Raw genomic sequence first — 14,829 nt, 5'->3', positions numbered from 1 at the left:
TGCCTACTATAAATTTCGACATTTGATAGGCAAAAATGGGATAGATCGATTAATAATAACATCTCATCATCTGTAATCGACCCTAGGTAGAACTTTATTCCATTTTGGGGTTGATAATAATTGTCCATGGGCAGATGTTACTTATCATCAGGTGGACTGAATGTCTATTTCGTTAATTAGAAAATAAACACAAGCTGATTCAAAGTAACTATCTAGTATATGATATTATTATCAAAATATATTAATTTCAGTTTAGGTTTACAGTAATTTAATCCACATCAACATATCAAGTTATGTTTAGTTAAGACAAGACGCATACGGCGTCGACCGCAGAGGGACTTTAAGTTTTATACTAAACAGGCCGTTGTTGGATAAATTAATTAAATTCTGAACTAGAAGTGTCTAGGACCACAGCTGGGATTAGACTTTGATAAACTGATTACATTGTTGTTATTATATTATTATTGTTTTTTTTTTATAATATAGGAGTAGCAGACGAGCATGCAGTCCACCTGATGGTAAGTGGTATGGTGGATGGTGGGATGGTAAGTCCCCATGGACATCCTTAATCAATCTCAGATAGGATTAGATATTCCTACCTGTAGTCCTTTTGGTGGTGGTGGTGGTACCTGTGTGTACCCCTGCGGACTAAGCTGGAATGCCTCGGAGAAATGTGTCTTCCCTACCACATTCTTCAAACCAGAATATAGCAGCGCTTAACTCTGCTGTTATGAGGCAGATATGGGTGTGGCGGTGGTGCCGCCGGAGTCTAACTACAAATGGTTCTATCACCTTCTCGGCGAGACTTCTCTCGTGAGTCTGTAGCCGGCTTAAGAGTTGTCTTTTCGAATTTTCTAGACTTCCAGTCTCTCATCTTTCAGTGTTTGTGTAGGAACTTTATATAAAATGATCACTTTTTTACACTCATAACCAAACACTCGGTCCATTCAAAAACAGAAACTTAACAATGCTTTCAATACCTTCATGTACACCATGTTGAACATAGAAACCTCATACTCTAACCAGAACCAATGTCCAGCAGAGGCATATCAAAGACATGGTCATCTTGTAAGCCGTAACAATAAAGTTTACTGACTAGTTTGGCATCGCGCCAGAGCAGCAGATGCGTGGAGTGACAATTATATCTAAACTAGCTTCCACCCGTTGCGACTCCCACGATAACGTTGCAGCGGACGCAGTACGAAATAAAAATGTATTGAAATTGTTTTATGCTCGCGACAATTGGGCGTAACAAACCAGCGGTAGATTTGACGAGTAGTATTCGAAGGTGGTAGAACCCTTTGGGGTTTGACTCCGGCGGCACCACCGCCACACCTATTTCTGCCTAATAACAGCAGTGTTAGGCGCTGCTGTGTTCCGTTTTGAAGGGTGTGGTAAGGGAGACAGACTTTTCCGAGGCGTTCCAGCTTAAATCAAATCAATTTTTTTTATTCAAAATAGGTTCTTTACAGAGCACTTTTTGAATGTCAATACAACTACCACCACTTCACAAGGTGTTTCGTTAGTCCTCAGGGCTAGCGGCGCATCTGTGGCCGACCTCAGGTAGGAATATCTAATCCTATCTGGGGTTGATTACAGATGTCCATGGGCGGCAGTAGCCACTTACGATCAGGTGGACTGCATGCTCACCTGCTACTCTTATATTATTATGAAAAAGGAGCTCCGTTCGGTCGCGGTATCAAAAATAGTTACATAATATGTATATGTAGCATTTAGTCACTTTATGTTGTTTTCGAAAAGCAGCTAAACCATCTATGGCCCATGTCAAAAGTAACTAGTCTTTTAGATACATTATAATATCTACACTTTTGTTGGTCTTTTATGAGCAATGGACAGAATGTTGGAATCAAAAGGCACAGTTCTTCTCTTAGAATGAGAAGTGAGGTGATCGAATAAATTTTTCCATTACTTAAGAGCTGTCTTTTCGAATTTTCCAGTCTTCTAGTCTCTCATCTTTTAAATAAAGTAAAAATCGTAAGAAGTTGTTTGGAAGGATAGTTTATTTCTAATATAATGGGGGTGCATTAGGGATAGGGACTAAACTCCAGACCTGCCACAGACAACCTATTAAGCAACGTATCTATATTAACTCTTGCGAGTGACGTTTCATCAAAAAGGGTCTCACAACTTATAGGTGAAGTGCTTATTGGCATAAGTATGCAGTACGTACACGATATTAATTCCATATACAGAATTTTAGAAAAATCTAAAAATTGACCTCACATGATTACAGATTTCTATTGGCCACCATCATCCATAGCCACTGCTCGTATGCTGTTCTATAATTAAAAAAAAATATATATATAATTAAAAAAAAAATCGACACAATTTAAGAGTAAAATATCGCGAATTTTAGATATCATTGATCTTAAAACGTATTTTATCTATGATTTCAAGCGCTTAAATATTTATTACGAAACTCGTGAGTTGACGTGAAATAATATTCAATGTCTGTTTTTGTTTACGTAAACTTATTCCATTTAAAAATTATTAAAACGTCATCTTTCGACGTTGACATTCATGAGTTTCATAAAATAATATTTTTTATACACAAAAAATGAATTTCAACTCAACATTTACATTCTACACGTATTTACACAGCTGAATTTATTATTTACAGTAAATTCAAGTACGTACCTATGTTTTACGAAGGGTTGGGCTTTTGGCTTTGAACTAGAGGGAATTATGAATCAAGGGCACAGTTAGGTCTTGAACTAAAGTAGGAATTTTAAAGTGAAATTCTTACGAGTTTAACTTAAACAACTATTAATATTTGTAAGAATAACAAGGTTTCATATTTTCATAGCGATATATTTATGTATGTAGAATGACACATATAAAATAAAAGAAATTAAATTGAATATCAGTCAAATAGAAAGAATTAGATCGACACAAAAATCGAAACTAAATTCATATTTTAGATATTTGCTTCGCCAAGATCGAATCTAGAACCTTTGTGCGAGTGGTGCGCCAAAGTCCAGATTCATATTTACATTTTGCACTTGTTTACAGGCAAACGCTGATTTCTTATATATACTGTGATATTTGAAGTACAATCAACATGGCAAAAAGTGCTGAGGCTGAGGTGGAAAAGATGAAGATTCTGGAAGAGAGAATCAAAGCTCCGTCCATCTGGGGCAGGGTTCCAAGTGGCGTTCGGTTTGAGGACCTTCAGGATAGAAGGTAACTTTCTCATACTATTATCATTATTATCATCTTCATAATCTTCATCAATGTCACAATCATCGTCATTATTAATCCAGTACCAAAAATAATCAATGAGGGTTTTGGGTTGTGATAACCAAAGTGCTCTGTCTGTCTGTCTATACAGGGCCGATGATGACCGAGAAATCGAAAATCTTTAAAATAAGTCAAAAACACATTCGTGATCAATTTGCAAAATGCAACTTCAATGGCCCTCTGGCCGGCTAGGTCGCTCGTGGCCTGTGACCCTTCTATCTAGAACCTAATTTGAACCTTGCTCACGTAATTTTAAATTATGAGACAATTTATTTGTGACGACTTTTTTCACCGACAATTTCAGACTGCATTTTAGAATGTAGCTCGATATTATCTCATCTAAGTATGAGCATTATGCCTAAAGGCTGAGGTTCCCAACCGCTGGTTTAGTCCAAACTGGATGTATGCTATATCCGATTACGCTTTGTGCAGATTGGTAGTCTTCAAGACATTTGAAGAGTTTTCAATAGATGAAAATTATATGCATGGGTTAAATTGACGTGGATCGTTCTTTATCGATATTTGTTAAAGAAAACTCATTCATTTGACAGATATGACGATGCAGTTCGCTTGCTGAAGAAGCATTATCTTCCAGAAGAGGTTAGTATGGGAAAAATAAAATAATAAATAAATGAATTCTGCTCTTTACTGTTTTATTATCACAGCTGATAAGTTGGTTTAAAAGGTAAGAGACAAAGACCCTTCAATTTTATTATACATACATATGTGCAGATTTAACTTGATTCAATAAAGATTCAAACGTATTTTTTGTATATCTTTCTAACTCACACGGTATAAAGAATGAGTGAGAGGCAAATGCCGATTTTAATTAAAATCTTTGTTAAGAATTGAGAGATACATAGAGACATTAGAATTTTCTTTGTAAAGATATATTTCTAAAGATTACGTACCTATATACAAGTGATACAAATATTTCGTTCTTTACGAAAAGTAAGCGAAAAATAACAGAAGAAATTTGGAAAATAAAAATTGTAACTTCCCAAAGAAGTGCGCATAAACAGCCTAAGTTTGTCAATCTTATTAACAGCTGCGATTCAAATTCAACATAATGAGTGCTCCGCGAGAATTCTTAAAAAATGTTTGAAACAAAACAATTCAGTAATCGTTTCCGCACTTCCGAATATTTAATTAAGGAGCTGACGGCAAAGAGATGAATTGTCCGTTATAAAATCTTAATTTGCTTAATTAAGATATTTTTGGACAGGAAATAGCGGAGGAAAGTGAAAAAAATGTATGACTGTTTTATGTAAAGGTTGGGTGCCACTGACCGCGACATTGTTTACGCATTAATTTTTTTTTAATATTATTGTATCTGTAAAATCAACATTGCAAATAAAATTATTGTTTTGGATGTCAGTTACAAATAATCTAAACCCAGTTTTGTCAGCCAAAATACATTTTGTTGATCTCTAAATTTCATAAAATGTGTGTACGATTATTTTTTAACTTTTATGTTTGAGACTAACTATGTCCCCAAGTCCCCAATATGAATTATGATTGAAAGCACAATTGTTTCTATTTTTGTAAATATTTATAAAACTTGAAATCGTTTTGAGATACTATTTATCTTTTTCATTAAAATTTATGAAAAAATATTAATTGAGTTGACTACAGACGTGACAATGATTACTTTTTTATCAGATGGACTGCTCGGTTACAACTTCAATCCTACTTACAAAAAAATGTAATAAGAATATTACCCCAACTCACCTCAAAACCGCTTTATAAAACGCAATCCACAATTTAAACGTAGCCTTAGGCCGTTTGCGAATTCTTAGGATATTTCAAAATTTTGTTACAGAAAACCCTTTAAAGTTTATTAAGAGAATATGGACCTTCAATCCACTAATCCATTTTACTTTGAAACTGGTTAATTAATTTAATTTTGCTAAATCGCCCGAGGAGACCTATTGCGAGTCCTTTGTGGAATGATAACCATTTTTATTATTTCTTTTGTTGGGACGGGTCTTTATCCGCTATAAATTACTAAAGGTCCTTTATAGATTTTATTTCTGCTTTTATTAAGCTGTTATATCTTTGTGGGAATTTTGTGTTCGTTGTGTATAGTAATTATATTTTATTGTTGTATTTATGCTATATTTAATTGGGTTAAAACCATAATCTTTTAGATGAAGAGGTACTGACAATTGAGACATACATTTCCGAGGCGTTCCAGGTTAGTAATAGTAGCGGCGTATCTCTACCGACGTATGTTTATCCTAGAGCACATTCCACCATGGTGATATAATGTAGATCGGAGCAACGTGCTAGTAAAAAACCCTTATGACATGATTTTAATGTTTCCTCCGAAAATTTTTAAACACTGTTATCCAATGCTAATAACTGGTATCGCAAACTTAGGAAAGTAAGAAACCTTAAGGGTACAGAGTAAGGGTTTTCAAAATAATCGTAAGGCGAGTGTTTTAACCTTGTTACAAGACGTTGTTGCTGTTTATGTTATAACCTTGTTAACGACTATTTTCCAATGAAAATATCAAAACTGACTCTAACGTAAACTCTAAAACACATAAACATACAAATTAGTAATAACTTTAATGCGTAATTTAGTAACTAGTTTTGTTATTTCCAGCTTACATACAGATCAGTCAAAATAGCCGAGGACCAAGAAGGTGTGGACGAGTTTGTCCACAATGTCCGTATCTGGATGAAGGATAAAATGTCACTAGCGGCTGTTAAGGAAGGCACTGATAAGCTGGTCGGAGTACTCATCATGAGGATACAAGAGAAAAGTTAGTGTATCAATTATCATTATTTATCATCTTGTGTATTGTATTACTGATTTTACATAGAAATTATTATAGAAACAAAAAAAGCTTCAAAATCATAATTAACTGAAGAGGGAAGTGATTTAGCTTACGAGTATCATCAGTACCACAATTTAGACAAATACAACGACACCTTATATGTTTAAACCATCTCCAAACACTAGTCTTGAATAGTATCGTAGCCTATTGTCTCTTTGTTGGTCTAGAATTCTAGACTACCAGATTGACAAAAAAGAAAATGAAAAAAATGAGTTCTTAAGTTTTCAATTTCAGCAAATAAGCATCTGAAAGTCAAAACAATGAAATAGGTTTAATAGTCAAAAAGAAAATAGGTTTTGTAAATTTTCAATTTGTACAAATTAGCATTAAAGTTTAGAAGAAAGAAGTTTTTTTTAAACCTCAAACAGACTAATTTGACATAGACAAGGAGAGAAGGGTCATAAGGTTAGGTAAGGTCACAAGCTCAAAGATTCACTTTAAATTGCCAAACACTAATTAACACGAAATTGGCAACAAACTTAAAAAAGTCGATTTCGAACACGAAAGAAATTTAAACAAAGTCGCTATTTCAAAACCAATGCCCGAAAGTCCTGCGTCACCTTTGTTAAAAGAACTAAAGAATGGTTATAAAAAACCCTAAATCGTAAAATATAAAGTTGCAAGATTTAGACGAATCCAACGACACATCATATGTTAAAATCCTTTAAGCCGTTTGGGCTGTAGATTGCGCCAAAGAGACATACATCTTTCTTAGATGCGCTCGAACAACATTATCTTCTGCAGTCGGGTAACTAGCAATTGTTATGACGGAAGCCCGACTGGTTATTGGGCGTGCCAAAGAATGAGACAAACATAGATACGCTCGAAAAAAACATTACACTCCGTAATTTGGTAAAAATAAGACTAGACATTGATTGAATGAGGTCCCATCACATGTTATGTCCAGCGCTGGGCATGAGTTTTCTCTCGGAGTGAGAGACAATTAGCACCCGCTAGCCACGGACGAATTAGCAGACTTTACACATCTTTAAAAACCTTTTTTAAACACAACAAGTTTTTTCACAATATTTTCCTTCATCGTTACAGCAAGTGATTATTAATTTCTAAAACGCATAAACTTAAAAGTTAATGCCTGAGATTCGAACCCGGGAACCGTTTGTTCAACAGGCCGAGTTTCGAACCACTAAGCTCTCATTGCTAACTATGTCTATTCGATATCTATTTGCATGTCTATTGTATCGATACATATAAATTCGATTTAGTCTGTACAGACGCGTGCCATTAGGGGCGGAATCCTTGAATGCTTCGAGCCTAAATTTTTACTGCATCAGTAAAAAGAATTCCGATTCAGCTTTAGGATTTGATGTATTGTTCAAGATAAAGGAGATTTGAGATATCTATTTATTTAACAAGAATACAACAGGTAGATTAAACAGTTGAGTTTAGAATCGTTAAATTCTGCAAAGATTTTCTTATTCAACGTTGATTAGCACTAAGAAATTTTGAACCATGTATGTTAAAAAATTCTTAGTGCTAATCAACGTTCAGAAGTTTAATAGTTAATGAAAGCATGTTATATTACAAATATAAACGGGGCTTTTCATGTAAATCAAAATATATTTTTTTAGAATGATCATATTAAATACACGCGCTATCATCACGGGAATGTATTGAATAGATTTAGAAATTAAAATAATTATTGCACCGCAGGTATGCAGCAGTTCATAGAGATATATAAAATACCTAAACAAAGGTAGAGCCGTGAGCAAAAACTAACTTACGTTCTACGTATCAAATTTTATTATTATTTTAAGTTTAATAATTAAGAGATGTATCGCCTTTCACTTAGACCAACCATCGTGTACGTAAATTGGATTCCAAGTAGTCGATCGGGATAGCTCTTTATTACTGAGAGTTGTGACGTCACCGGGAGCGTAAGGTATACCGCAACTCAGAATCTTGCTCAAGAAATGGATTTTTTTTACAAATAAACTAAACTGTAATGTCTTAGGTTGTTATTTCAAATGGGATGCTATTTTTAAGCTACCAAAACATAAAAAGCTGTTTTAGTTTTTTTTATATAAAATGGAAATAAAGGAGCAAGCATTACACCTTATGGTATGTGATCCCTACCAGCTATGGACATCTGTAACTAATTCTATATATAGAACAGGGGTTCTATCTGATGCGGATCACTGACGCTTCTCTTGGGAACTAAGATATATAAAAATACTAGTAGTGCCCGCGGCTTTGCCCGCGTTTAAAAAAGAGATAACATGACATACATATAGCAAAAAAATTGTACTTTCATTGGAATGACTGTGGCGCTATCAGTCGAAAATTGGTCGTCCAACCCAGAAACCTTCGTACACAACAACTTTGCTAAAGATCATCACATGATCAAATGCATACATAGTTTACAATTCTACAAAGGACATACAGACGAACATTCGTTTTATACACATAGAAGATTAGATTATTATAGTCAAAATATAAACACACGAAAATAACAAATACATAGAAATAAAATCTTGGTGTAGCAGATACGAAAGATATATTAGTTTTAAAATGTTCTAGAAAATCCGAATAGAATTTCTAGGTAAGAAAATGTCTAACATAGACTTTGAGGCTTAAGCAGTTTGAGGCGACAGTCTTGTAGCGAAAAGGGTCCAAAATTGGTTAAGGGGTTTCATTTTTAGTGTCTTTTTTTGTTTAAATGTTATATTGTCTGCAACACCTTTTATGTAATTCTAATGGGTTCATCACAACTGTACCCTTACCAGATGTTTTTACGTTTCTACAAATATGACTGTTTTGGTATTTGTTTACGTATTTGCCCATACAAATTCCAATCAGCGCCCCTAGCGAATTGTGTCAAAACTAGGAAGTCGTTTTCACAGTGCTTTCTTAATAAACAATACATAAGTACTTCCTTTTACAGATGCGTTTTCCCGAACATTCAGCCGAGTAAAAATCACATACAATCCTCAATATAGTACAGTGATGACTTTCTACAATGAGATTGAGAAACCAGTGAACATCTTCGAGAGGTTGGGAGTCAGGAAGTACTTCAAGGTTTATATTATGGCATTGAAGACGAGATACAGGCATCGAGGTAAATAGTTGAGTTCTATTTACTCAAAATAATATTTTATTTATTTAAGTCTGATTTGTGTTTGAGCATGTTATATACTTGATAGTAAGTTTGATGGTTGGAACTTCAGATTTTTCAAAGTTATGTGTGAATGAAAAAGTATTTATCAAGGGCTTAAACGGTAAAGGAAACCGCCGTGAGGTAAAACCTACACACCTGAGAGCCTAAAAATCTCAAGTATGTGTGAAGTATTAATCCACACTTGGCTAGCGTGGTCAATGGCCGAAACTCTTAATCTTGAGAGGAAATCTTTGCCCAGCAGTGGAATAGTAATGGCCAATTGACAATGACTGATAATTTTATACTAATCACTAAAAGTTTGGAAAATCCAAAAGTGCACGACTCATAATGCTCATTTAATTATGAAATATAAAAAAAAAACTTAAGTCGTTCAAAATTAATTGCCGAAAAAACAGCAGTAGTAGGAAGAAGGTACTGCACAAGCGCCCCTGGTGGAATAAATGTACATAATATCTATAGATATACAGTCTTGTAGTTTTCGTTTTTTATTAATTGCAATTAAACGACACTGAATTAATTAATCATTCGCATTCAGTGACCTAAAATCGTCGATCAGAATTTAAAAAAAAAAAATTAACTCAAATGATGGATTTTTTCACAAGTTACAGTGTTTTCAGGTTTCACACATGACGGACAGGAAAATTTTTTGACCTATTTTGGTGTTTTTTTTCCAATTCTATTGCAGTAAATCAATTTTTAAAAAGTATGGAATTAATCTCCATTAAATTATCTCGACAATAGTATGCAAAATATCTTGATTCCGTGAACTATCAAGGCTGTAATAATAAAAATAGCCACCAAAATGAAGCGAAAAATTTTTTTCGATCATCGCATCATGAGTCGTGCAATAAGAGACTCACAATAAATAAAGACTAACCACTGACCATAGAAAACTAGTAACATATAATAGAATACTAAATCAAGGAAATAAATATTAAAAAGCAGTAATGGAAACAGACCGTAGTTGATACGGGTCGACATCGTTCATTATGTGTAGAGCTCAAAATGTCATCTTAGGTCTTAGTACTTACGTCTAAGGACCTATCGTATTTCGCTCTGACCTATTTCAGCCCTATGTTCCTCTGTAATAAGTTATAAGGATTATAGACGTTTCATTTTGTATACTTGATGTCAGAATTTTAGTAAAGAAATTGTAGTAGCAAATGGATGTGAAGTTACGCTGATGGTAAGTGAAGCTGAAGGTGGTAGAACCGTTTGTGGTTCGACTCCGGCGGCACCACCACCACACCTATTTCTGCCTAATAGCAGCAGTGTTAAGCGCTGCTGTGTTCTGGTTTGAAGGGTGTGGTAAGGGAGACATACTTACTCGAGGCATTTCAGCTTAGTCCTCAAGGGTAGCAGCGGATCTGTGCCCGACCTCAGGTAGGAATATCTAATCTTATCTGGGGTTGATTACAGATGTCTATGGGCGTCAGTAGCCACTTACCATCAGGTGGACTGCATGCTTGTCTGCTACTTCTATATTATAAAAAAAAAAGAAAAAATAGTGGTCTACCGCATATGCTAACTACCGCATATGGATATCTGTGGATGACTACAAAAGTGCAAGAGTTATCTGAGATCACACATACATTGTTGCCCTAAGGATTGTGTCGAAACACCTCACACATATATATACCTAAGCACCTTTCAAAACAAAAAACAGCACGCTGCATTACTTCTAGAAGTAGCGAAAGAGTATGCAGTCCACATAAAGGTAAATATCTACCGCTACCCTTAGTCATCTGTTGTCAACTAGTCAAGATTACATTGCTAGCTAAAGTCGACCTCATATGAGTTGATACCCCTGAGATGGAAATTATAATGTTTTGTACAAGTCTCCCTTACAAAACAAACCAATGCAGCGCTTAACAATGCTGTTATTAGGCAGAAATAGTACATAGTGGCTTATTTACTTGACCTACCTTCTCGTCATCAACTCATTATAGTCCCACTGCTGGGTCCTCCTCTCAGTATGAGAAGGATTAGGCCATAGTCCACCGCGCTGGCCACGTGCGTATTGGTAGACTTCGCATACCTTTGACATTTTTTATTTAAATCACTCACGTATGCAGGTTTCTTTCGCCATTTTAAGCAAGTGATAATTAATTTCTAATACGCACATAACTTTGAAAAATCAAAGGTGCCTAGCGTGTCTAGGATTTGAACCTCGGACCTCTCGTTCGAGAGGCTGAGTTTCTAAGCCATTGCATTACCTGACCTACCTTATACATTTATTTATTACAGGTATAGCCAAAGAGATGTTGAAAGCAGCTATAGCGCTCAGTGCCAGTGCGAATGTACCAGCCATAGCGGGCATCTTTACCACGGGGCGCGGTCACCAAGTGGCCGAGGAACTGGGCTTCCAGAAACAAAACGAAATCTACTATACACGCTATCTTATTGATGAGCAGGTGAGACACTTTACCGCAGACGAGGGCTAGGAGTACTAGCGTACCCGTGTTCCGGCAAAAGGCGCTCACAGGAACACCATGGTTCTAGCCGGTAGGAGTCCGACATATCCTCTCCGCTACCCCGCAGCTGAGAAAAACCTATGAAGGGTTTCCCCACGAAAAAAGGTGATACCTTCACTTTAATTTACCTTGGATTATTACAGGTATAGCCAAACAGATGTCAAAAGCAGCTATAGCGCACAGTGCCAGCGCAAATGTAACGGCCTTAGCGGTCACTGCCCGAGGCGGTAAATGGCCGAGGAGTTGGGCTTCCAGAAACAATTGGAAGGTGGTAGAACCCTTTGTGATTCGAATCCGGCGGCACCACCACCACACCTATTTCTGCCTCATAACAGCTGAGTTAAGCACTGCTGTGATCTGGTTTGAAGGGTGTGGTAAGTTAGATATACTTTTCCGAGGCATTCCAGTTTAATCCTCAGGCCGCATCTGCGGCCGACCTTAGGTAGGAATATCTCATCCTATCTGGGGTTGATTATAGATGTCCATGGGCGGCAGTAGTCACTTACCATCAGGTGGACTGCATGCTCGTCTGCTACTCCTATATTATAAAAAACAAAACGAGATCTTCTATACGCAGTATCTTATTGATGAACGGGTAAGTTTGTTTTTCGTTTTAAATGAAGGAGAATTTTCAATGGAAATATTATTTTAGAGACTTTACAAAGAGATTCTGTACCTTTGGACTTTTAAAATACTCCTTTGAGGTTGTTTAATGTTGTTTGTAATGTACAAAATTCCCAAGAGTATTTACGTTACTTTTGATGTTGCAAATGTCTGTTAGCGATGGAACCATTGCTAGCTTTATTTTTACAATGTTTTATTTATTTAGTTATAAGTTAGTTTATAGTAACTAATAAGTTAGTTTATAGGGTTCCGTATAAAAAGGTAATAACGGAACCCCGTTACGAAACCTCCGCTGTCTGTCTATCTGTCACAGGGCGCAGTCTTTTTAACTGTAATAGGACACTTGAAACGTTAACAGAGAATGTATAACGATGATCGCTATAACAATAAGTCCTAAAAATAAAATGTTTGGAAATAAATAAATAAATAAACGCTTTCTACACTCACAGCCCCACACTAGGATTACCTGTGTCGTGGGTGCCATGGACACACACATAGACAAATACACAAACACCCAGACCCAGGAACAGAAATCTAAATTCATCATTTAGATATCTGTCTGGCCGGAGATCGAACCCGGGACCCTTTGCGCGTCTGACCGGTATGGTGACCGCTCCGCCACGCGGGTCGTCATAAATGGAAGTCGCCATACAAGAAACCGCTATCTCTTGGCGTTTTTCGCTTTATCTCATCATCAACCCATTACTGTCCCACTGCTGGGCACGGGTCTCCTCTCAGAATGAGAAGGATTAGGCCATAGTCCACCGCGCTGAACAAGTGCGTATTGGTAGACTTGACATACCTTTGACATTTTTTATTTAAATCACTCAGGTATGCAGGTTTCCTTCGCTATTTTAAGCAAGTGATAATTAATTTCTAATACGCACATAAATTTGAAAATCAGAGGCCAGGCATTTGAACCTCGGACCCCTCGATCGAGAGGCCGCGTTTCTTAACCACTAGGCTATCACTGCTTTTTCGCTTTATCTATTGAACCGTAATAGCTAGACAGTTAAAATTTTCACAATGCATTTGATTCTGTGGCTGCTATGATGATAACAAATATTAAAAATAAAAATTTGGTGGTACGGAACCTTCCATGCGCGAGTTCGACTGGCACTTGACCAAATATCTAAATCAAAAATATTTTGAACAGGTGGTATTCTGGGATATTGGTGAAGGCAACTACGGAGCAGCGTTTATGGCGTACAGGATACCAGGAGTGGAAGAACCTCAGGAGATACAACAGCAGGCATCCTCCAGATTTGCCATTCAGCCCATGAATGATGATAATGATGATGAATGATTTCTGGAATTTGGTTATAAAAAATGTTATGTGGAGAATCTCTTGTTTCATTTTGAGTTGGAAAAATGTTCTTTTTTATATAATATAAGAGTAGCAGACGAGCATGCAGTCCACCTGATGGTAAGTGGCTACTGCCGCCCGTGGACATCTGTAATCAACCCCAGATAGGATTAGATATTCCTACCTGAGGTCGGCCATAGATGCGCCGCTACACATGAGGACTAAGCTGGAACACCTCGAAAAAGTCTGTCTCCCTTACCACACCCTTCAAACCGGAACACAGCAGCGCCTAACACTGCTGTTATTAGGCAGAAATAGGTGTGGCGGTGGTGCCGCCGGAGTCGAACCACAAAGGGTTCTACTACCTTGAAAACAAATTCGTGTTCGTAACAAAAATTCAATAAAATTATACTTAACACAAAGTGTGTAATATAAGATTGAATTACCAAGCGAGTATGAGGTCTACCTGATAAAGTGATCACTGCCGCCCAAAGATGTCTCTAACCAACTCCTTAAAGGGTAGTGGCTTCATTTGAAGCTGTACATATGCATCGCCTGATTCCTGAGTAATAAAATGGTCGCTTCATATCAAAACAAAACAAAATGACACAAAATTAGTTTACATTTTGAATGCTAGATTAAAGGCAGTCAATAAAATATGCAGAAAGTGGAACATATTAATTAAAGTGATTATTATTTTCGATGGTTCATCATTTAGCGTGCTGTATCAGATATCAATAATTTGTGACATACAATACTTACTTACATTTTAAAAATGTACATCGGGACATATTGACAATAAAGTAAATTTAAAGCTATTTCATACGGGAATGGTGAGCAATTTCGAAGTACAAGCGTATAAAATTTAATTCCCCAACACACCTGTAGCGTGCTGCAGATAGGAACGGCCGGGCCAAATTGCCCCATTTGACGGGATGTCCACTTTACGGTTATATCGTAAAGTTTCTTTGCAGTGCAGGAACGGCAATTCCTCTTGTAGTCTTGTCGCTAAGTGCTAGGCTATTAAAGCTTCGAATTACGTATTTTATGAGTTTTTTTAGTGTTGTAAAAATAGAAAAAAAGGAGAAATCACTGGTAAGTAGGTCACTTGAAGGTGGTAGACTCCACACCTATTTCTGCCTAATAACAGTAGTGTTAGGCGCTGCTGTGTTCCGTTTTGGA

At 36.4% G+C, this 14,829-nt stretch overlaps 1 protein-coding gene across 1 annotated transcript; it reads left to right on the top strand.

The window, feature by feature from the left end:
* The first annotated feature begins 2,524 nt into the window (after positions 1 to 2,524).
* On the top strand, positions 2,525 to 13,677 carry LOC140755192 (uncharacterized). Its single transcript, XM_073090410.1, has 7 exons — positions 2,525 to 2,650; positions 3,034 to 3,204; positions 3,813 to 3,861; positions 5,873 to 6,032; positions 9,010 to 9,183; positions 11,491 to 11,657; positions 13,498 to 13,677. Exons 2-7 carry the CDS (start codon positions 3,083 to 3,085, stop codon positions 13,645 to 13,647), a joined length of 822 nt encoding a protein of 273 aa, XP_072946511.1. The 5' UTR covers positions 2,525 to 2,650; positions 3,034 to 3,082; the 3' UTR covers positions 13,648 to 13,677.
* The last annotated feature ends 1,152 nt before the right edge of the window (positions 13,678 to 14,829 follow it).

This window comes from Epargyreus clarus, unplaced genomic scaffold, assembly GCF_041222505.1.
Source record: "Epargyreus clarus isolate Ecla_fem2 unplaced genomic scaffold, WU_Ecla_fem_2.2 ptg000032l, whole genome shotgun sequence".
NCBI lineage: Eukaryota > Metazoa > Arthropoda > Insecta > Lepidoptera > Hesperiidae > Epargyreus > Epargyreus clarus.
The sequence above is the reverse complement of the archived record's forward strand: the minus strand, read 5'-3'. Positions and strand labels throughout refer to the sequence as shown.